Source organism: Plectropomus leopardus, chromosome 14 (assembly GCF_026936395.1).
Source record: "Plectropomus leopardus strain MGB_pleo_1.0 chromosome 14, ASM2693639v1, whole genome shotgun sequence".
Taxonomy (NCBI): Eukaryota; Metazoa; Chordata; class Actinopteri; order Perciformes; family Serranidae; genus Plectropomus; species Plectropomus leopardus.
In genome coordinates, this window is record NC_142189.1 from 19,836,791 (window position 1) to 19,861,363 (window position 24,573).

The window sequence follows — 24,573 nt, forward strand, 5'->3', positions numbered from 1 at the left end:
CGAGCCTTTGTAACGTTGCTATTAATATAATATTTTGCATGAATGGACTGACGTTTATGTGAACCGAGCTGAGCTGTTCATCATGTTTTTGCAGTTGGAGGTGGTAGCGTTAGGTGCCATGGTAAAACCGAAACACTTGATCCCAGGAAGATTCCTTCGGGCAGCTCGTCCCCTCTTACTGTGAAGATGCCAGCTGTGGTCAGAGATAAGGGGGACTCTGAATCCTCCTCAGAGGACGAGCAAGAGTAAGTGTTCATAATAATCTGCCTGCTCTAGGATCACATAATACTGACTGTGGTGCAGTCTGCACCAGAAGCGATTTGTTGGAGCTTAAAGAAGGAAAAAGCCTCACCTTCCACTCAGTGGCATTGATTTAATAATCGCCCCTTAATCTTGAAGTTGAGCTATTTTTCTCTTGTCATGTTTATGTTTTCTCGTAGTTAAGTCACTTTTATTAAGCCCAATATCGTTTACCCTTTTGAGGGGTTAACTACGGAGCCCCTAAAGGGACATGTAGGAGAAAAAAAGGATGGTGGAAAAAGACAGAGGAAAATAATAGATGGTGTCAAAAAGTAGATGTTGTAAAAAATTCATCATTTTTTTCCACCATCAGTTTCATTTTTTGCACCATGTCACAAAAGCGCTCAGTGAATGTGACAATTAGGCAGTCCACACAGAGATGTAATAAAAACATTTGTAAAACATACAGATATTTTCTCTATCAATGTTTTTGCCTATCATTTTTTTCTTTCCCATGTCCCTTTACACATACTTCAGTCTGTGTGATATATCAGAATCAGAAAAATAATTTTTAGCAAATATGTTTTTACATACAAGGAATTTGGTGTATACATTAAACACACAATAAATGTTAAAAGGAATAAAAACAAGGCACTCAAGAACTTCAGTATAGAAGAGAGAAATAAAATAAAGTAAAAATAAAAATGCCAAGATACTTTTAAAAAAGTACTATAGCATAATAAATATGTACAATGTAGGTGTTTCAGAATAAGCTGTACAGTTTTGTGTAAAAAATATTCAGCAGGGGATGTGTAAAAGGTCACAGTGGGGCAAATATATGCAATGTGTAAAAATAGTCAAAGATATGTGGCAATGTAACACATACAGACAGTGTCTATGGCGAGGGTCATGTTAATAAGGTCCACTGCAGTAGGGAAGAAGCAGTTTTTTCTGGTGTGAGGTTTTGGTCTTGATGGTACGCAGACTCCTGCCAGAGGGGAGTGCAACTTAGGACTTAGGTCCTTGATTCAGATCAGGAAAAACTCCCCCCAAAAATCTTTGAAAGGGATGTTGTTGCACATCCAAATGCAAAATCACCTCAGAGTCACCTCAGTGTTGATTTAACCTTTAAAAAATAGGTCTTTGCAAACTTCTTCATGAGAACACACCAATGACTTCCTAAAAAGGAGTGTTCATTTTTGTGCTTTATATGTTGTTTCATTTTTTTCTTTAATCACACACACATTAGTGGGAGTATTTTCTCTTTCAAGACATCCCCTGATATGTTTGAGTTGCTTTTATAGCAAACGAAGGAGATGATAATGCTCACTGTCCCTGTAGCTTGTGGACGTGGCTGTCTGAGTTACGCATGTTGCCTTCAGTGTCAGTTAGGTTCTTAGCCTACTGATCCTCCTGTAATACCTCGCCTCAATAACTCCCTCTGGAGACAGTATTCATGTGACACCATGGTAACTAAAAGATTTAAAAAAAAATTTTTTGGTTGCACCAGCTTGCCACTTGCTATAGCGTATTGATTGTTGTATAATGTAGTCTTTACAGGATTACAGAGGGTATCCTGAGCCCTGTTTATTAATTAATGCCAAGATACATTTAGAGAAAATGACGCCCTCAGGTAGCTTTCTTTTTGCATAATTGATGAGAGATTAACTGAATGACAGAAAAAAGCATCTCACTCTAGATCATGGCTGCAACAGTTGGTCTATGTTATCTGGTCTCTGCCAACTAATTCCCTCTTAAGCTTCGCTTAGTCATAGCATACTGAGAGCCACTGTGGCTGCTTTTAGGCAAATTTCCATCACCTGAATTAGTTTGGATTGCTTAGTATTAGGGTTTAACCTCCAGGTGACCAGTGCTGTGTGCTTGGAGATCAGATGCTACCAGAGCAGTGAGTTCATAAAAAAAGGTTACCTTTACATAACTATAGTAAAACACTTTGATTATATGTTTTGGAAATGTATAATTTTCAGCACATGCTGACTGATTTTAACTTTTTTACCAAACTAGTATCGCCTTCACATTTAATTTTGTCCTGTTTTAAATCTTCTTCTCAACTCTGACTAGCATGTTATTACTCATTGTTTTGGGGCAGTTGATATTAGTGGACCTAATGTAAGAGATAATGATGACAGCCAATCCTAAATAATGCAAAGGACAACAAAGTTTTGCATTACAGGCACCTCCACGCGAAACACAACATGCACAAAGACAAACACATGTAAGTGCATGGGTGGTGTTACGTATTTAACCAAATGTTTACAACTTAAAGGTCCAGAGTGTAGGATTTAGGGGGATATATTGGTAAGTATGTTTTCTTTGGTGTATAATCACTTGAAAATAAGAATAGTTATTTATGTTACCTTAGAAGGAGCACTTTGTATTTACATACAGAGCAGGTCCTCATCAGGAAGATTGGCATGTTTCGGCGCCAGGTTTTTATAGTAGCCAAGGACGCACATTTATGTTTTTGTGCCGGCCACTGTAGTTAGCAGCCTCTCCATGACAAGCAGTGTAAGTAAAACACTGATTTTTAACATGAACTGTCTTATTTAGTGTTTTTACTGGTTTAAATGATGGCATTGGTTTGTTTTAGAGAGGAAGAGACCTCTGCAGTTAGTTCGGCTCCTGGATAAAACCTTTTTTATCTGGGAGAAGTTTCAGCTGGTTGCAATCTGCAGTCCTCACCAATAGATGCAACTAAATCCCCCTAAATTTTACACACCTGACCTTCAAATAGTCACATTTTTCTGAATTATTACTTTGAAGGTCACAATTTAGCTTCTTGTGTAGGACGTTTATATCGTGTGTGTATAAAGTCATAAATGTGGTATATGTTTAAAATAAACAATAGTCTTAAATATGATCCGAACACCTTGTTTAAGGGTGTGCAGCAAAGCCACCAGAGTGGAAAAGATATCTGCTGCTTTGTTTGAAATACGTAGATACTTAAGCTAGGGACAGCAATTGTTTACATGCCTCTCCTCCTTATCAAGAGCGGCCATGCCTGATTGAGTTCTACTCCATCATCATGCTACCTTATCGTATTTTTAGCCCCTGATAAGCGGGCTGTGTCTGGCACTATCAGATAGTCTGCAGTTTTACAGGGGTGTTTGTCAGTACAGTACATGGGTTTGTTATTGCCCAGCACCTCCCGAAAACATGTGTGGTTCCGTGTCTATCTGCCTGAGTGAAATAAACACCATGTCAGGATACATCCCTCCAGCATCAGGTAAACTACCCATATAGGTTAGTTTACATCATCTAGGACAGAACACCAGAGTATCGCTACATGATTTTGTTCAGGAACATTTTTCTCTGTGTGAAATATTTATTTGTCCAGATTACAATTCTGAAAAAGTTGCTACACTGTGTAAAACTTACACGAAAACAGAATGCATTAATTTGAGAATGTTATATGATATACAGCGAGAAACATAAGTACATTCAACACATCAGTTTTTCTCCCCATTACACATTTTTCTCATGCAGCTATTAACATGAAATGTAGACAAGACACTGGTATAAACACAACAACATACTGAAAAACTCTGATAAAGAAATCATAACATTTCAATCTAATGTCAGTCTATAAAAAATATGCGTGGGATGACACAGGAAAAAAGTTTTGAACACTAACTGAAAATTATTTAATACTTGGAGAAGCTCTTGTGTGGGATTTTGGCCCATTCTTTCACGCAGACAGTCTTTAAATCTTGAAGATTTCAGGGGGCATGCTTGTGTATCTTGAGAAATTCATTCCACTTTCAGATCTTTGGCAACTAGTGTCCTTACTTCTCAAACGTTGACTGAATGTTGTTAAAAGAAAACTGGATGTTGCACAGTAGTAAGCATGCCACGGTCCCAATTTTTGAAGGGTGAGTGTATATTTACAAAAGAATAATAAACTGTGTCAAGTCAATCATTAAAAGTCTTTAGACTGTTTTCAACTAAAGAACTCCAGATTCAAGTGCAGTTTATCATTTTTCATATCTGTGACCATAAAAAAGACGAAATACTGTTATTCCTGCAGTGCAGCAGAAAACAACAATATATGTATGTCAAAAATTTTCCTGTTCAAAACAACCCTACAAAGTTTTTAGATAGATACATATATGTCAAAAAGCATTTCCAGGTAATTGCTTTCTGATTTAATTTATGTTTTACCAGGGTGTCTTAAAGTGTCTTAAATTCAGTTTTAAAATATTAAAAGTCATACAAGTCTTAAATTTGAATTTGTGAGGTCCTAATTGCCACAAACATTTGATATAATCTAATTTATTCACCTTTCGAGTTCTTTTTGTCAAAATGAGTCAAGCTTTTCTTTATGAAAGTTCACAAAAGATCTTAAAAAGTATTACATTTAAGAATCAGATACCACCCTGTTTATATAGCATTCCAGCTGTTTGGGAATTGCCATTATATTTGCTTTTTGACTCTTCTTTGGCTCCCAAACTTTGTGGACATTTATAAAATCCACCTCTAACTTTAAGTGTATTAAATCATTTTATTGTCCACCAGAGACCATCCCTGCATTGCCTGGAGTGGCCTCAGCAAGACCATCCCGGTTCTCTTGTTTTTCCCTGAAGCAGCTGTTACAAAAGATGGGAACATCTGCTCGACTGGAGGTACATTGCAATTTGATAAAGCTGCAGAATGACTGAGAAAAGTAATGATGCTATAATTAAAATGTGGAGCCTTCAATAAGTTTGACATAAAGAATATTTTGTCATCCCTAGAGAGATATAATATGGCCTTCAAGATTGTGCGCACAGAGAGCCGCCTGGTACGAGGAATACTCACCAATCACGGATTCCATGAGGTAATGTTCTCCAGTAAATCATGCAAATTTAAAAGATTAGCCCAGATCTTGCAAAAAAAAGCATTGTTTTTAGCCGCACATGTTATTTATGTACCTCTCTGCTGTGTAGGATAAGGGATAGCGGGACTGTTTTTATTTCCTTTGACTGATAATGCCGATGTCAAAGCTCAGGAATGCACGCATGGAAAAAAAAACTATATGACCTCAAGAGCATTAATCCTGTTTCACGAGGGCACACAATCCCCATTATGGCTCTTTCCAAGCAGTTACAATTAATTCCCTTTTTATTTCATTTCAATGCTTCTTGACTCCCGCTAACCCATCATCAAAGGCAGACGAGTGTCTACCACAGCCGCGACAGAGCCAAACTTTAATAAGGCTTTATTGCAAACATCTGGCTCTCCCCGAGACGCCGAGCAGCCATGTGGATTCTGCCTCCTAACGAATTGTTGGAATAAAACAAAACAAAACAGATAAAATAATATCAGGGTGATGAAAATCTGCAAGTTGGCTTTACTTTTGTGATAATTTCTGGAGGACCGACTGTGTTTCTTTAGGTTGTGTGTCTGATCTGCTTTTGAGATTTAACCAAGCTGTCATATGTGATGGATGTCAGGATATAATACTGCCGCTGGTGGCTAGAAACTCTTACAAATTTACTTTGTGTGCACTGAATCTAAATGATTTGATCCATCTTGCCAATCAGCGTTAATCATTCTGTCTGTTTTTATAGGTTCACCCAAACAGCAATGACTTTAACCTCATGTGGACAGGATCTCACCTCAAGCCTTACATACTACGCAGCCTTCAAGACTTTCAGAAGGTCAACCACTTTCCCAGGTACAGTATGATAGAGCGCTCTAACATAAGAGTGTGTTGCCACTGTTTTGTGTGTTATAAATATCACCCCTGAGCCATTCTAAGCCCGTTCAGTTCAGGCGATGTGTTCGTTGGCTTCCACTGCAAAGCGCATTTAGTTTGGACCGGTGCCTCTCTGAAACATGAAATGAATCACACTGTCAGGCAGAGGGCGATCTATTGCTGTTATGTATTGCGTATATTTTGGTTCTGTCAGTGTCTGAGCTGTGAAGCGGAGTGCTGGAGGATTTTTAAAAACTGGAGGCTCTGCTCATTTCCAGGTCATATGAACTGACACGCAAAGACCGTCTGTATAAAAACATCCAGCGAATGCAGCAGACTCACGGCTTCAAGAACTTCAATATTGTTCCTCAAACCTTTGTGCTGCCCTCCGAGTACCAGGAATTCTGCAGTAAGACATCTCTCAACTTAACTGTTTATCAAATTAGACTTCTCTTTAGGATACATTACAATCATTGCCCATTCTAAACCTATACATGACACACTATGCTATTTCTTTTCTGTCTTTCCTCAATCTCAGATTGTTTTGCCAAGGACAAGGGCCCCTGGATTATTAAACCAGTAGCATCTTCAAGAGGGCGAGGCATCTACTTGGTCAGCAATGTGAGTGATTTGCCAGCAGGAGTTATCATTCTAGAAGGCATTTTTGGCTTGTGACTCTGTAAATAGTTTTCTTCCTCTCTGAATTTCTGGGTTTAAAGGACTTAAAGAGATGAAGAAGAGATTAAAGTAGAATGGACAGATGGCAACTAATTATTTTCACTATCAATTAACCCACCCATTATTTTCTCAAACATCAAAAGTTAGTAAAATATAAACATTATTATTTTCTGGAGCCCAATTTTTTTTTTTTGTGCGCGACCAACAGTCTGAAACTCTAAGATATTCATTTTACTATCATGTAAAACAGCGTATAGCAACAAATCCTAACATCTGAGTTACTGGATTTTGAGCGTGTTTGGCATTTTTTCTTGAAAACTGACTTAAAGCTAAAATTGGTAACTTTTATGAAAATAACTTTTTGTCATGCTTGTTGAAATGGTCACTATATTCATGAGACGATCTGTGATCTGGCTGTTGGGAGTGTTTTATTCTGCTCGACCGGGTCCCAAACTTTCTCGTTTTACAGCTAAACAGTACACTAAAATATGTTTGTGAAAACATTTGCAGGTGCAGAATCTCAATTCGTATTTTATCAGTGCTACATAGTTCAACAGTTTCGAGGGGACTTCACGAGCATGATTGACAGCTGCAATAGAGAATTCTCAGCTCTGATTGGTCGTTTTCCTTCACGTGAAGGAAGGCCACTAGAAGTGCTACAAGGCAATAGTGCAGGCAGATGAATATGATTTATCTCACAGATTATCTTTCTTATTTAGTGCCATGTGAACATAGCAACAATGTCAACAAATATGAAAAAGTTTTTCTTTATAACGTAACGAACTACAACTTTCAACGAATAACAATGAAAAAATAAGTGACAGTAACTTTTTATCCCGGAACCGAAAGATCCTGAAAAACCACCAGGTAACAGGACCTTCTAATATCTTAATCAAAATATATGTTGTTTATTTTATTCCTGACTTTTCTCAAGTTTTTCTTGTTTTCTTGAGAAATTACTCTGAAGGTCATTCTAAGTTTTTGTTTTGTTAAGTTACTAAGGGAAATTGAACAGGGAAACAGCCAATCACTTAAAAATATGTTTTTTAATATGCTTTTTGTAAAAAAAAAAAAACAGTGTATAAACAGCACTGAATATGAGGGATTACAGCAGCACACTCTGTCACTGCACACAGGACATTAATGAAGGTTTAAACCAAGTTCTGACACTATTTTTGTGTTTGAGATCTGTATGAAGCAGTTTGTTAAAGTGGTTTGACATCCGGGTATATATGCTGATTTTCTTTCTTGCTGAGAGTGTGTGAGAAGATGCCACTCATCAGTCATATTGGACCCAAAGCCAACAGATGGTTAGCTCAGGTCAGCACAGACGACAAACAACTGAGCTGACCAAATATTACTTACCGTTACCAGCAGCATTTCTATTTGTGTGAAAAATTTTAACACAAATTCAGATTGATGACAAACCTAGTGGGAGTTAACCGAAAGCATACTGACTTTAAAAATACTGTGTGAACTGAAACAGTCCATTGGCCAGATGTTATTTGTGTGTGCGGAGGGGTGTGCAGATACAGCTGTCTTTGAAATAAGTATCAACCAGTGTTTCAGACATTAATAAGCTTTGTGGAGTAAATCACACTCTTCCAAGGCCCCGGCCTTTTTGAGAGGAGCTCAACAAGGTTCTCACTCTTGGAAAACATATGCACGATCCTTCTTCTTCTCAGGCATTTTTATGAAACAGTGGAAAGAATGTCAGAGCGATATTTGGAGAGAAGAAAGAAATACGTTCATTTTTTTTTTTTTGCTTCAGGTTCTCTCTGAACTGTAGCCAGCGCTGAGGTTACCCCGCCTCCCCTCCTCCTCCTCCGTCCCATCTCTTCTCAACTTCGCCACCTGCAACACATTTCAACCTCATAAATGACCCATCTCCCACCACCAGATTGTGTTTTTATAGGCTGTTATTGAATGTTGACCCGCTATGGCCAGTGTCGTTGCCGTCTCCAACTTTTCTGGATGTGATGATTCTTTGATGTTAATGGTTAACAGCAGTGTCACATCATCTAGTTGGAATTTAGTGTTTAATGCTGTTGTATGTGAATGAATATACAGTATGGAGGGCTGTGAGACATTAAAAAAAACAGTGCATTTGCCATGGAAATGCTATTTATACTCTGCTATTGAGAAATGTAGTGTGTATTTGTAACATTGTCCCATTGAAAATTCCATCTATTTCCATCACTGTAGTCAATAATCTGCAATATCATTATGTTACCTGATCAACTGATGACATTTTCCCTCCATACCCACCACAGCAAGACACTTTGAGCATGTTAAGATAATTATAATCTGCTGCTTTCATTATCTTCATTGTTGATTAGATCGTCTTACATTAGTTTCTGTTTATCACCTGCAGCCAAATCAGATTTCAATGGATGAGAACATCTTGGTGTCTCGCTATATTAATAACCCACTACTGATAGATGGTGAGTCGTTCTTTGCCACTTAATTTCTACAGACACATTTTAATTTGTAAAAGATTGTTTTTGGAATTCTGAATCTTTTTTTGTTCACAGAGTTCAAGTTTGACGTGCGGTTGTATGTGTTGGTGACATCGTATGATCCGGTCCTCATCTACGTGTATGAGGAGGGCCTGGCGAGGTGAGTTGTATGTGAGGTTTTTGCATTGTTTGTGACATGATTACCTGATACTATGGTGATGGCTGATCTACGGGGCAAAACAATTACAACAAATACTTTTACAGTTGTTGCCTTGAGAGAGAGAGAAGATGTAAATAACACATAAAGGTCCATAATGTAACTTTTAAAATTGGAGTGTAAAATTTCCCCTTTCCCTCCCCTTTCTGGCAATGAGAGTAGTCGCACGAACACAGTTGACGCAGGCTTATAATGTATATCTGCAAGTTAGCTCGCTGCATCTCCCTGCCCTCAGGAGTGCTCTTTTCAACTCTTTTTTTGACTTTAACTTCAATCCTGTCTCTGAATGCCAAGTTTCTGTTTTTTATCTGGAGCATCCACTCCAGAAACTTTGTTTGGATGTTCCTTAGGGCCCTGACACATGATTTTGGGCTGGTCATGAGCATCTGTTGATGCATTGATCATTGTGTCCCACACTGTTACTAGGGCACTAGTCGGCCCTTGTCCACTTTTTCCTGCTGTTCAGGCTTATTGTTCAGCATGTAGTTACATTTTTTTTATTAACCACTGATCTTTAAAGCAGAAACAGTTCATAATTGTTTTTGTTAATGTTTACTGGCACACGGTAAACATCATTTGTTCTTCTAACATTAGGTTGTGTTGTTAATGTGCTAATAGGCTGGATGCTAATAGCATCTTGAATGCGTTGGGTCTGTCTTCTGCTTTACCTTTTTGGATGATGCATACAGGCTACCGCCGTGTGCTGGTTTTAGAGGTATTACCTCTCACACTGGCGCAGAAAGTATGTGCTAGTAGCCCTAAGGATGTAGTGTTTCGCAATGCGTTCTAGTGCAATTTTAAGGCCGAGACACATGATGTGAGGCAATGCAACAGTGTGCCTTTGTCACCACTAGTTCTTTGATGTCAGTTTTGTGTGTAAGGGTTTTTAGGATTTTCTGCCATACTTCTAGCTGCTGCTCTGTTGCCTTGGGCTTTGACGTAAAACACATCACCTCTGGTGCACCAGTATGGGAAAGCTGCAAAAGACACCACAACTCCGGTATACTGTGAGATACAGAGAGCCCTCCCTGGCGATGATAGGCTTAATCAGCATTGTGTGAGCTCATTTGGCAAGCGCTTGAATGTAACAGAAGTTTGTTTTTATGTAAAAGTCTTTTACTTTAAAAAGGTAAGTTCAGTATTAAGATATGCATTCACCAGTTTGAAAAATGAATAGTGTTGGAGACACTGCCAGGTTCATGGCCCATCCACAGGTGCTCCGTCAGTGCCCAGAAGAGGGCAGCCTTAACTCTTCAGACCAGCAGCTGTGTGGTGTACGCTGTGGTGACTTTGAAACAAAGCACTCTATTGTTCCAGTTGGAGGATGTGCACATCAAATGTTGCTGATTGTGTCATTGTTTAAAGATCATATCTTATGATGTCTTTGGGTAATTGCGCTATATTTATTGGATGTTCTTATTCAGAGCAAGAATCATTTATTAATTGAAGAACAGGCCATTGTGAGGCTCAGGTAGGTCAGGAGAGAGTAGATGATTTATAGAACAACTGGCTCTTCATTTTGGTCTGATAGAGGTACGTGCTGAGTGCCACTGCCCTCTTGTTTGCTGCCGTGATTATCAACTGCCAGCAATAAATCATGGCCAAATTCTGAATCCCACTTTTATCTCTTGACATTCCTTTGGGTTGTGTTGGTATTCAGGTACACGGTGTGTGCCAAGGAATTCTCATTATTGCACATGTGGCATCCACTCCTCTCAAACACTGCCAGAAGCTAATCTCTCTCCAAAGTGCCCCTATCCTTCAGTCAAGTGTCAGCCTTATGAATGTGGACATTATAGCAGAAAGATATGTATTGAAATTGTTGCATGACAGATGTTTTTTTTTTCTTTCTTGCACAAATAAATGCTGTCTGCTTGCAGATTTGCCACAGTGAAATATGACCGGACTTCAAAGAACATTAAAAACACGTTCATGCATCTCACTAACTACAGTTTGAACAAAAAGAGCAGCGATTATGTCAGGTAACCTTTTTCATCAGTGAACGTGGAGCTGTTATGGGAAGCTTGATTGATTCGTCCATTTGTTAGAACTCCAGCGTTTGAAGTGCATTTCTTCATTTTCAGTTGCGATGACCCTGAAGTTGAGGATTATGGGAACAAGTGGAGTATGAGTGCAGTGTTGAGGTATTTGAAGCAGGAGGGGAAGGACACCACATGTGAGTCAAAACTTCATTTTCTTCCCTTTTTTTTTTTACCCTTTTCATCTTTTCCTTTTGTGTTTTTAAGATAACAGAGTTGCATTTCTGAACCCCTGCTCATTTTTTCCCCTTTAGCTTCAAACAAAGAGTGTTTATCAGTTAACCAAAACTCAGTCATCTTCTAATTTTTGCCTGTTCCAGTGCTGATGAGACAGGTGGAGGACCTCATCGTCAAAGCTGTACTGAGTGCTGAACTACAGATAGCCACCGCCTGCAAGATGTTTGTTCCGCACAAGACAAACTGCTTTGGTAATCTTTTAATATTCTTCCTGAAACATCTTGACCATACAGTAAGTAAAGCAATCTGGTCAAGTGTAAAGGGGAGTTCAGCCCTAAATCAAAAATACACATTTCCCCTCTTACTTGTACTGCTGTTTATCAATCTAGATCATTTTGGTGTGAGTTGCCAAGAGTTGGAGATATATGCCGTAAAGATGTCTGCTGTCTCTGCAATATAATAGTACTAGATGGCACTTGAATTGTGATGGTCAAAGCACCCAAAAAATACATTTGAAAAACTCAACAGCAATGTCTCTTTCCAGAAACCATGATGCGGCTACTCAAGATAATCCACAGACCTTGTTGTAAGCAGTTTCACTGAGGAACTTTTTCTTTCTGCTGAGCTACACCTGCCAACTATATCACTGCGCAGAGGAAAGCATGCATCCACTCATGGACGAGAGGCTCTTGCTTTTGACAGCGCAAGATGTCAACATTAATGGCGTCCTTCTTGACTGAGCTGTGACGTTAGCTAGCTCAGTGGTGCTAGTTGAGGGAGCAGTAGATGCACGCTTCCTTCTGAGTGATGATATGTTTGGTGGGTGTAGCTCGGTGGAGAGAAAATAGTTCCTACTAGGGCTGGGCAATATACACAGAAAATAACGTTACCGTGATATGAGACCACATACCATCTGAGATTTTGTATATTGTCATATCATGATATGAAACATCTTTTTTCCTTCCTCGTCTTTTCCTGATTTTAAAGGCTGCAGTACAGTAAAGGGATGTAATTTTCTAAACGTATCAGACTGTTCTACTTCTACTGTACTACTGATAATACTCAATAATCTCATTGTGTTAATATTTTGTCCAAATACAAATAGTCATCCCTAAAATATTCCCATAAAAGTATCAATATTAATGTATTTTGCCATATCGTGACATTTGATTTTGTTGCCCAGTCCAGCATTCATGAAGCTTTTGGGGAGATTTAAAATATTGTGATATATACTGTGTACTGTGATATGGCCCAAAAATATTGTGATATTATTTCAAGGCCATACCACCCAGCCCCAGTTCCTACATGAACTGCTCACATCAGGGTCTGTGCATTATCTTGAATAAGTGATCATAATTTTTGGAAAGAGACATTGCAGTTGAGTTTTTCAAATGTATTTTTGTGGCACTTGAGCACCACAAGTCGAGTGGCATCTAGTTTCATTATATTTGAAAGAAAACAGACGTGTCTACAGCCGATATCTCCAACACTCCGCAGCTCACACCAAAAAAAGGTTTAGATCTATAAATAACACAACAGCTAAGAGTTAAAATAAGTATTTTTGATTTTGGGGTAAACTGGCCCTTTAACCCCTTTAGACCTGCACTGATTTTACCATTAGTGGGTATTTTGAAGTTGAAGGGCATTAATAGTAAAACAAGTTTTTCAGGATAACAAAATAAGTCTCACAAGAGCTGCAGCCTCACAAGAATTCCCTTTATGTTGCTCACAGTGCAGATACACTCACACATACTTAGTCGTACACACAACCCCACCCCTCACATTTCCTTTCAGTTTCATATTCATTGTCCAGCAGTTCCTCTATACTATTTCTCCACTGAGCCGAGCTGAGGTTGCAGACAGTCATTCCTCAGTGTGGAGCCTTCCTGCCTGTTGCTGCCCTCTGACTGGCTGCTGGTCGTGGAGGGCCTATTGACTGAAGCAGGAATTAGCTTCCTTCTCTCTGTTGCCATTCAGGTCTGCCTGATTTAGGCTGACTGTTTTCTTGGCTGCTCCTGCCTAGCAGCGGGCTCGTGTGAACTCCATTTTGGAGCCATTACCCATGTTAGTGTTGGCACTAATTGTCTGCGCTCTCTCTGTGTCTGGCAGTCTCTTTGAGATTTGGGAATTTGAAAGCGAGCACACTGGCCAAGCCTCCCTCAGCACCGCTGTCTCTTTTTCCTTTTCTCTTGCTTTGTTTGTTTATGATTCTCCCTCTCCCGCTCACACTCTCTTTCACCTCTTACATGTTAGAAAAATAAAGGGTTTTGCAGTTGTGACAGGCTTCTGTAGACATAATAGCCCCCCGATTGGTGGTTGTTTGGGCTGTGCGGGGCACGTAGCAGCGTGGTCTCACACCATCAGACAGTCGCCTGCATAAAGATGCTATCTGCACCCTGAGCATAACTGCTAGGTTGAAAAACCACATTAGCCCAGGGTGTGAATGTTGACCATGCAGGTATTTACATGGAAATGTGGCTTACCAAGCCTCAAACTGGCTCTCATACACATGTGATAGACATCAATAAACAACCAGATGACACATATCTTTGGTGTGATGGAAAAACAAGTTTGCTCTTACACTCATTCATTCAGTCATGCTTGTAGCACAGGAATATATTTTTAAACACATCCCCATGTCCTAATTGCAAAAATGCTTCATGGTATGTTCAGTCATAACATGTGAATTGACACACTGCATTGCACAATACCTGCATTTACATTAATTTGTATATTTAAACAGAGCTCTTCTGCATCAAAAAAATATCTGATATTACTTCTGTATTAGGAGTGGGAATCACGGAATCACTCATGATATAACACTGTCACTGCCACAACAAGATCACAATAATGACGACTCAGATAGCTGTGCATGTTTATTGTGTTCCTCTGTACTTTACTTTCATGAGACATTTTGTACAAGTCATGTAGTCTGTTTCAATTCTGTTTGTGAAGTGGGCCCAGACCTTTCACTTAAAAGATTACAGTTTCTCTCTGATTTGTTTCCTCTGCTGTCCGCACTGACCGCCATTCTCCTTCTTTGAGTTTCTTCTTCACCACAAATTAGTTAACTTCTGTTCACTTTACCCCATTCATTTATGTCAACCAAGTGTCAACATGTGGAGTCATGGAGAAGTGACTCTGGTAAGATATATTAATAGCTGGAATCTGTTAAGAGCGCTTGCACATTATAATAAACATATCAATACTAGGTAAGGCTGAGCAATTATGAAAAAAATATCTACGGGAACTGTTATTATTTTTATTTTTACTGAGACTACAATTGCGAAATGATTTGCAATATAAGAGAGAATCATAATTTTTACTTCATGTTTCTCATTTTAATTGAAAAACATTAAGATGATTATGGTGTTATTTAGAGGGATCTGTGCCAAGCAAAGATGTGTTCTTAAATCTGCAGAATATGATGTGCAGGCCAGGACATCTCCGCAACATGACAGTATTTAATTTAAAATGGAATTTTGACACACATTTTATCCTTGACAAACATGCTATTTGGAAATTGCAGTAGGACATATTGCAATTTTAATAGTTTACCCCTAATATTTGACACCAGTGTATCAATATCGGAAGAGGAATATGACATATTTCAGAATTTATATTTTGTCCCACCGCTATTCTTTATAGTACAGAATAGTGTATAAATGTAAAGATCTCAAAAGAAAAGTGAGAACATGAAACGAAACACTGATGAAACTGCAGCAGTGTCATTTTTTTATGTTGTACATTGTGCAGCCCTAGATAAGCCTATATACACCTGTATAGACATAGATACCACAGCGATGTCATTGTGCGGCACAAAAGCAATTAGGCTCTACACCTATTCCTTAGATACATAATACACTGTGGTCTGCTGTGAACATGCCCATTACTTGACTTCAGCTGTATCAGTTGACTATTGAATTGAGTGTAATTTTGTTGTCTTCTTATGGCCCCAAGCAAGTTAATTACAGCATTCATAGTCTGTCTACAGGATTAAGTTTCCAAAGACAGACACTGACGGTTCCAAGAGGACCACCCTCGTCCTCTCTCTGTTGATCTGTTCCTCCCAGTGTGGTCATGTTGCATGTGTGGGTATGTATGGACAGCATGAATACAGAGACATGTAGGAACCAGTGTAAAGCATGAGTTTTACAAACACCCAGGTCTGTCTAAGCTTCAGGGAGTCCAGAGTCGTATCTTTGTTGGCTTTTTCTTGTCTCTTTAATAAAAACCCGTCCAAACCACCAAAGAGGCATGTTCAGTCAGCCGTTATCAGCTTTAACTCCCTTGCACTACTTTCCTGCAACCTACAGTGCACCCAGCACTGTAATTGTAAACAGGTAAAGCATCAGAATGCATGGCAGCAAATACATGCGTGTTAGGGCAGTGAATGTGCCGATAAAAGCAACCATTGTTTAGAGTTTTTACACGGTCTCTTGCTTCTCTGGAAGGGAGCCATGCAAGATCATAAAGCACATTATAATCTTAATTTACTGCAAATTGTCCCCTGCCATTTTAATGTCTATTAATGGCTTTAATACTATGTTTATAGTTTTCAAATGGGATTTCTTCTCTTTGCTCAAATTGCACATCCGTATCTAAATTGGCATACTGTAACAAAACCTTTTTATAGCTCTTTAATGTCTCATGTGGGAAGAAATAAAAACAACAGATTTTTCGTTTTACATCAGTAAGAAGTGTGTGTGTGTGAGAGTGTGTTCGTCTTTGGGGAGAAAATGCCACCCATGCAGCTCCTTACCGCTGCCGTGTGATTAATGGACAGGCTTTTTGCTGAGGGATGCTGATTACGAGATGTTTTGACTAAGATCTGATTAGCCAAGCCAAAGGCCTATTTTATTACACACAAAACATTCCACTTACTGGTCCTGTGTTCCACTGAACGTCCCTCATTAAGTGCTGAGTGTGGTTGGATCCCCCGTCTGTGAACCACTCTCCCTGTTTTACATTTGTCAGATACTCCCACACTTTGCTGCAGCATAGTGTTGGTACGCCTATGATGACAGAGTTGCTGCTGTGTAATTCAAAATCTTTTAAAGAATGATTCATGGACTTGGTCCCGCTATCGTAATAAGGCTATAGAGTGTTAACTGTTACTTAAATTTGTTGTCCTCAAAGTGTTTTCATGGCTCCAAACTGCTCCCTGGAACAGCAGTGAAACACTTCAGGGGCAATAATTTATCTCAGAATGATGCAAGAGTAATCCAATTGTCCTCGCCTATGAAGAAAACACATGAAGGAAATAGTTTATGTTGCTGTTATTGTCGTGGGCCAACCGGCTGCATGGCCAGGGTGGGGAGATTATTGTTTTTGGGCGTTTGTCTCTTGTGGTGAAGTTTCCAGCAGCGCCCATCCAATAATAAACAAAAAATGCTCTTCATCATCCCTTCACTCTGTCACATTTTTTCTTTCCCGCCCTCTTTAATGGGTGTGATGTGGATGTTCGCTGCCTCTCCTCTCCTTGTCTGTGATGCTTGTTGTGGGCTCTCTGCGGGCACATTTAACAGCACTCCCCCCGGCAGTGGTTGAGCCATAGAACAAACGTGTCTTGCAGCGAGCGGCTCGGCAGGCTCATAGTGCAGGAGAGCGGCGTCTGCTCCTAATTGGGGGAAAATGAGCGGCACATGGAGCCTGCTTGTCGGGGGCTGGTGAGGTGGTATAAAACCTCCCCATTTTCCCCTGTTGTTGTGGTGCCACTGGTGAGGCACTGCAGGCTCAAACCCATTTATTCCAGTGCTCTGTTCCCCAAGTCTAATGCTTAATATTTTATGTGTACGTTTTTATACAGAAGTGGCTAGAATGGGATAAGCCGGCAAGTGGAAAAAGGAATCTCAGTGCTCTGCTGAAGCAAGTACTTTTTAGCAGTGGGGGTCCCGTCCGTCGTCAGAAGTTAAAGAAGTTAAAGATGGCAGTGGCCGCTTCAGTTGCTGATCTTGGCTCAGGGATGTATGGCAAAGGTTTCATCAAATACAGTTTACAGTTACTCCGGTGTGGACCTCAGAATGCTACCATATTTTGACCTACTGACCCTTGTAATAGAGTCCAATGAAAAAAATTCAGTATGCATTTTCTTCAACTTGTCTTAAAAGGAGCAGTGTGTGTATTTAAAGGAGCAGTGTGTGTATTTAGAGTAAATTAGTGGCATCTATTGGTGAGGATTGCAGATTGCAACCATCTAAAACTTCTCTGGGTTAGAATTCCTTCATCGTTTATTGTTCGGGGAGGCTTTTACTGGGAGCAAAATTATCCACAGAGGTCTCTTCCTCTCCAAAACAAACAGATCAGGTGATTAAAACATGTAAAAAACACTGAATAAAGCTGTTTCGGCTTAAAAATCATTGTTATTCCAATGCTCTTGATGCAGAGGGACTGCTAACTACGGTGCAAAAACACAAATGCCCTTATCTAGAACCAGTGTTTGGTTTATCCATTCTGGGCTACTGTAGAAACATGTTGATTCAACATGGTGATCTCCACGGACAAGGACCTGCTCCCTAAGCAGATGTAAAGAGCTCATACTTTCAGGTGATTTTATACAAGAGAAAACATAGTTATTAATATTAAATAACATTTTTGCCAAAATATCCCCCTAAATCCTGCACGCTGGACCTTTAATGCAGATCAAGAAAACATAAGTAGAGAGAAAACATACAATTATTTGATCAAATCCTCAAAGAGCACAGCAGTGATTTAGTATTCCATTTCCATAAAGTTTGGGGACTCACAAGAGACAGATTAAAAAAGAAGAATGGTCAAAATGGAAGCAGCCTGGAAAAACCCTGGATCTTAAATTTCCTACTGTGCAATCCGATAGCATCTTTCGTTAGAGTCTCACTGTCTGGTACATCCCCATGTCTTTCCAACTCCGTGCCCCCGTTTTGCAGAACTCCTCCCGATGAGCAAACTTATATTGCAGTGTAAAATCAGTGCTCCTTTAACTGAAAAACCATGGCATTGCCTCAACATTTTGTATGGCCAGGGTGGAGATAATTACAATAAGTAATATGTAGTCAAACAAATGTAACACCTCCTATTAAACTAGAATTGCCCAGCCTGACATTATTCTACCAAGTGCAACAGAAAGCCATTGCTCGCTGTCACGCTGCCTTTTGTATGCTTAACACTGGCATTGACCTGAGATGCTAGAACAAACAGTGTGGATATGGCAGCTTTGAAACCTCCAACCCCCCTGGCCTATTCTCAACAAAGTCTATTCTTTGAAGTGCCATTAGAAGGATTTTTCCTCTGGCTCTATGGCTGGGTTTTGCCCTATCCCTGTAAAATACTGTGGTTTCCCTGCACGCTGCTGCTGGGGCCAGCGGGTCGTTGGCTTACAGGGTGACACTCCCCAGAGCAGTGCAAGGGCTTTCAAAGGGTACACAGGCCAACTCTTTCGCAGTGAGCCATATATCAGTCTGTGAAACTACAGCGAAAATGAGGATAGGATGGATGAATTTTTACACAGGGAATTTCCTGGCCACTTTGTACAAAGCTTTTATCGTGTCACTCAGTGCTAGACTATTATTGGAGTGAAATATATACAATATATAGCCTCAAGCTTTCTAATTCCCCAGGTTTCTGCCACTTGGGACTTGCCGTCACATTTCCAGCTTTGTACTTTTGGAGTTCATATTTTTATGACACTAACTTTGTGACAGGGGTGAAGCTTTTTCTGGTACCCATTAGAGCGGCATCCTTCTCGTTAATATGTAGTGACAACATGTAGACTGCTTAACCTTCCCAGTCATGAGAAAATTATTGACTGTATGTATGAAAATATTCACAGCCCCAGCATGTATTTGATCTACCGTCTTACGTAAGCGACTCCATGACAGATGAAATGTGTATGTACTTAGTTAATGTAATTGAGCCAATCCCTCAGTAGCAGGCTTTGGTGAACGTTTCTCTCTTGAGTGATTGGGGATATAACATGCGTGTAATCAGTAGCAGAAAGGCATGGGCCGTGTTGCCAAACGCCACATTATGGAGCCATGATAAAACTCGAGTGACTTTGATAGCCTTCATCTTTTATTTACAGTGAGCAGATCTCAGAGGTTTCTAATTCTGCCTCCCAGTCTGTGGTAAATGCCTTTTGATTCATTTTGTGTTTCCCTTTTGTAGAACTGTACGGTTTTGACGTGCTCATTGACTCAAATCTCAAACCCTGGTTGTTAGAGGTGAACCTCTCTCCCTCCCTTGCCTGGTGAGTAACCCTGTCTTAATCACTTGATTCTTCACTTTGTTGTTTCAGGAGAATCTCTTACAGTAACTGTTACTTTTACCAACTCAAACAAGGTTTTTTCTCTGATTATGAAACAAAAAAAGATATTAATAGAATGCCACATTGAAGGAAATGGCACTCACACAGCATACCCTCAGGCTAAAATCTCCTAAAGAGTTTAGTCAGTTTAGTTAAGGTCACGCAACAGATCTGTATCTTCTTATGACATTTGACTCTTTTTTCTCTGCTCTTTTTATGTGTTGCAATTTTTTTGTTTGTTTCCCTTTTTTTTTTTTTTAAATCGACTTATTTACAGTGATGCGCCCTTGGATCTGAAGATAAAGGCCAGCATGATTGCAGACATGTTTTCACTTGTGGGTGAGTACATGCTGAAACAATGACTAACTACAACTGGCATTTGATTCCAAGGTTTTACACAAGTAATTGCACTTCATAGACATTTTAGGTCACATAAATACACTGCTTAAAGCTTGATTTTTAAATCCATTACAAAAATAAATTATATGCTGTTGAAATAAATTACATCAAACAAGTAGAAAATCTAATAACATTTCCAAAGGTTAAGTTATGTTATTAACCACCACACACATAAGAGAGGAGAAAACACAACATCTGTGATAATTTAAACTCATAGAAAAAGAATATTAGGATTGCAGATTTGTATTACTAAGAATGCATACATTTGTAATAATCCTCCAACAAAAAATCCAATTGCCCAATTATGATGGAACATTTGGAGTGAATCAAGATATTACAGTACAGTATTTTGAAATCTATACTGTAAAAATATACAGATGCTGCTCTGTCTAATAAACTGATACGGGCATGCTGTATTAAGATTATGTATTATAGTGCACAGCACGCACCACCAGAGGTCAGTCTCTACCAGTGGAAAAGGCAGCTGAGTTGAGAAAGATGGTGACAGTGAGTAGTGGGGATAACATTACAGGACGAAAAAAAAGCCTCTGCCCCTGGTTGGGAGTATTGCCACATATAACTTAATCTTAAAATGACTTCTTTCAACCACAAAAGCACTTTATTAGCCACATGATTTTATTCAACACATCATCCCCGTTCAGCCCACTGATGTGTCAGTATCTGCAGCAGCAACACAAATATGGTATACCCCAGTGAAATGTAAGGAAGGTATGAAAAAGCAGATACCACCCAAACCTACAATGTACAATTCAGAGATTTTTTATTGCAACATTCTATATTCAGGATAAAAATCTTAATTTTGGAGAAGCTTATCCAAATTGAAAAGGACAGTAAAAATGCTGTCTTTTCTGCACTAATCTCACCCCAAAGGTATGTGCTAGATGATGAAGACACAGCGGTGTTGATTAGTCTCTTTGTACTATAATATGCTGTAAATTGCTCAGTGTGCTTCAGTCCTTTCTTCTGTCTTGGAATGCCAGTTGGCTTCACTTGTAACCAGCAAGTTTTAAGCAGGTGGAGACAGTTGTCTATTGTTTGATGCCTAGTGTTTTCCTTTATTATACTCGTTGAGTCTGTGCAAAGCAAATGGACGAAAATAGCTGCACGGCTTCAGTGTTGAGAGAATAAACCGCAGCCGTCATTAATTAACATTAAATGACTTGCGGACAAAATTGTCAACAGAGGCCTTAGCTGTTATGTAGTCATTAAGCTTTCTTGAGAAACTGGATCCGACATGTCAAACTAAAGTGATCTGTTGCATGAAGACACAAAAAATGCCTGGCCCAAGGCAGAGATAAACACTGTTTATACAGCAGTGTTTGCAACAAGGAATAAGTTGTGTCTCTGTTATGTCTCCTCTATTAATTATTGAATTATCGTACAGAAGAAGAGCTTATATTATTTTATGATATGCAAGTTTGAACCAAGAAGAATCTGATACCTTAGCCACAAAGAGACGTCTGACACTTGTCTGTATTCTTGCAGATGAGAGTAAAAAGTACACATGCAATAAAAAGAGATCTAAACTAATCAGCCTTTCACATGTCTTGATTTTTTAACTCCACTTAATCCTTTGATTTATCCTCATTACCCTTCACAGGATACATGGAGCCCACTGATTAGCAGGCGTCCATCTAAACTGGCACTGAACCATTAAGTCTGTCTGTGGTCTCAGTCTAATGATATTAAAGGAATGGCTGTTGCATGTGTGCGTGTGTGCACATTTGCGTGTGCATCTTAGCCTAGGCCATGCTGTGGCTTGAAACCCTCCCCTCCGGCTCATTAAATGAAAGAGTAGAATCATAAATTGCCAGTTATCTTTGGACTGAGACGTTACTGCGGGTCTGGGGAAAATGAGCAGTGGCATGTAAAACATAGCACATCTATTATGTACCAAACAAACTAAGTCGCTGTTGGCTGATAACACTTGGGCTGCATCCCAGACCTGTAAATAATGACAGCATTCCATTAGCATTCATTTTCCGCCTGTGTGAAGCTGTCAGCTCTGTGTCGCCCATGTTTGTAATAATTGCTGTGTTTAGGCAAGAGCATGGCAGGGGCCTGATTCTTACCTGACGGCTTGGATGAGGTAGTACAAATAGCCTCGGGCCCCAAGCTGTCAATAGCCTTAATTCAATTCAAGCGTGAGTGCAAGATGCAACATAAACACATTTCTTTAACATTTCACTTTTACCACCAGTTAGCTTTGAGGCAGTGTGGGAATTAATAAACAGAAGATCATAGATTAACATCTTATTGACTGGGTGGGAACATCTTAGTGGGGAATGTGAATTGCAAACATTTTTCTCCACCCTTATCAACTACCACTAAAATGCAAATGTGTGGAGCTGTATGAATCCAAAGTAGAGAGTCACTATAAGAAAGAATGTCTTCTCTTCCTGGCCTAAAAGTTAAAGGAATATTTCCACATTTTGGGAAATATGTATATTTGCTTTCTGTTGCAGACCACTCTCATGTTTGTCAAATGTAGATGAGGCTGAAGCCAGTCATAAAGGCTGAAAACAAAGGGGAAACAGCTAGTGTAGCTCTGTCCGGCAGTAACAAAATCCTCCTACAAGAAACCTCGAAAACTCACCTATGATTTTTTTTTTAAATAACATACACAAAATCCAAAGTTTAAAAGTGACAGTTTTCTGGGGGGTACGCGCTATAAACCTTGTCTCTGCTGGTTGCCTGAAAACTTTTCAGAGACAAGATACAGACCAAATCACTGTGACATCACACAATCCCATAATGTGGTAGACAAGAGATATGTGAAATCAGCAAACTTGTTTGTTTCTGTTGTCATTTTCAGCTGTAACTGTAACATTTAAAGATATATAGTTAAACACAGTAGTTCAACTCATCTGAGGTTTCTGCTTTGCTTATTTTATGTAATGTGTTGCTTTGTCAGTGTCTATAATAGACCAAATCTACTGGCCTAAAAGCTAACAAATGAACTGTACAAATAACACCCTCCTACTCCCAAATAATCCCCTCAAGCCAAGTAACCAAACAAAAAATAGTAAAAAAACAAAACAAAACCCAAACAAAGAAATGACCTGAACACCTAAAAAATAGAATAATTCAATTAAAATAATTGAAATAAATATTTTTTTCCACTAATATCTTGCAGTTTCCAGAATAAAAGAAAGAAATCAAACTAATTTGCTCAGGGTTCAAAGGTTTTGAATGCAGCACAAAAAAGTGACACCAGTCCAGGTTTCAAAGGGTTAAGCAAGGTCAGTGATTTACTTCAGGGGGCTGTGGTGTGTTACTGTATCAAAACATGCCTTCCTTTTTCTGAAAGCACATAAAATGTCTTTGGAAGAGTATGACATTGTTAAAGATATTGTTGATTTACATGTAATTTATTGCCTTTGTGTCCTTAGCTCCACTTTGATTTTCTTGCTCTAACATTGAGGATCTGATGCAATATATGAAGGTCATGGGAATGAGTAACATGTTTAAGATCTGATGTCATTGATATACCCCCTTTATGGCTCTTCTGTGTCCCTGCAGGCTTTGTGTGTCAGGACCCCCTGTCGAGACAACCACGCTCTGACCGAGTCACCCTGGACCCTGGCCTCAAGCACCCAGCAGCCCAAAGACCACAGGTACTGGATGCTCTCTCTCACACACACACACACACACACACACACAGAGCAAAGAGCCAAGCCAAGTGTTGCACTCATTCACCCTTCCTTGTGAAACATTCCCATTCTTGTCCTCATCTCTCTGTAGCTTACACTACATTCCTGCCACTGCCATTGAGCTCTTCTCCTACCCTCATGGAAAATTCACTGTAATGCAAAACAACTGCTAATGCAATTACGCTGTTTGAGTGACATCAGTGTGCAAGTGCTACACTCTGTGGCTTATTGTTTTATCATTTCTAATCAAGTGACTAATGCTCTCTCTAGGCCCTTGTTGCTTAATGATGCCACAACAGCTAATGCACTTGGCTCCCTCCACTCGACTACTGCACCCAGATTTGGCGCAGGATCTGCTGGAGGGAGATTACTAAATCAGACAGATTTCTGCTCCACCTTATATTGTGTAAAAGGCCTGTTTAGACGTACAGTAACAAGGTTTCATTGTTGCATGTCGATGGAGCATGCATGCCACCTGTATGCGGCCTCATAAAGCAGTAATGCTGACACTCACCCAACACTTACTGTCTTCACCCATTGCCTCTTAGAAACCTCTTTCTGCACTGACAGCCACTGCACACAGCAGAATAGTGAGTTTCCTTCAGACTCAGACATATTAATCTTCTTTGCCTTGTTCCTTTGCAATTCCCTGATGCCTGTTACATTACCGGTAAGAAATTGCTTGCTGCTTTTTGCTTATTTGATTATGCG

At 39.5% G+C, this 24,573-nt stretch overlaps 1 protein-coding gene across 4 annotated transcripts in view; it reads left to right on the forward strand.

The window, feature by feature from the left end:
- Nucleotides 1–24,573, forward strand: part of ttll5 (tubulin tyrosine ligase-like family, member 5) — a 65,376-nt gene that overhangs the window by 6,079 nt on the left and 34,724 nt on the right. For all 4 annotated transcript variants that reach the window (XM_088087813.1, XM_088087814.1, XM_042500315.2 and 1 more), the window contains exons 2-15: nt 95–245; nt 4,777–4,883; nt 4,995–5,077; nt 5,811–5,917; nt 6,217–6,347; nt 6,477–6,559; nt 8,991–9,060; nt 9,151–9,235; nt 11,173–11,274; nt 11,377–11,468; nt 11,652–11,759; nt 19,651–19,732; nt 20,067–20,128; nt 23,732–23,826. In XM_088087813.1, the coding sequence (XP_087943939.1) occupies nt 95–245; nt 4,777–4,883; nt 4,995–5,077; nt 5,811–5,917; nt 6,217–6,347; nt 6,477–6,559; nt 8,991–9,060; nt 9,151–9,235; nt 11,173–11,274; nt 11,377–11,468; nt 11,652–11,759; nt 19,651–19,732; nt 20,067–20,128; nt 23,732–23,826 (1,358 nt within the window). The remainder of the gene's footprint in view (nt 1–94; nt 246–4,776; nt 4,884–4,994; nt 5,078–5,810; nt 5,918–6,216; nt 6,348–6,476; nt 6,560–8,990; nt 9,061–9,150; nt 9,236–11,172; nt 11,275–11,376; nt 11,469–11,651; nt 11,760–19,650; nt 19,733–20,066; nt 20,129–23,731; nt 23,827–24,573) is intronic.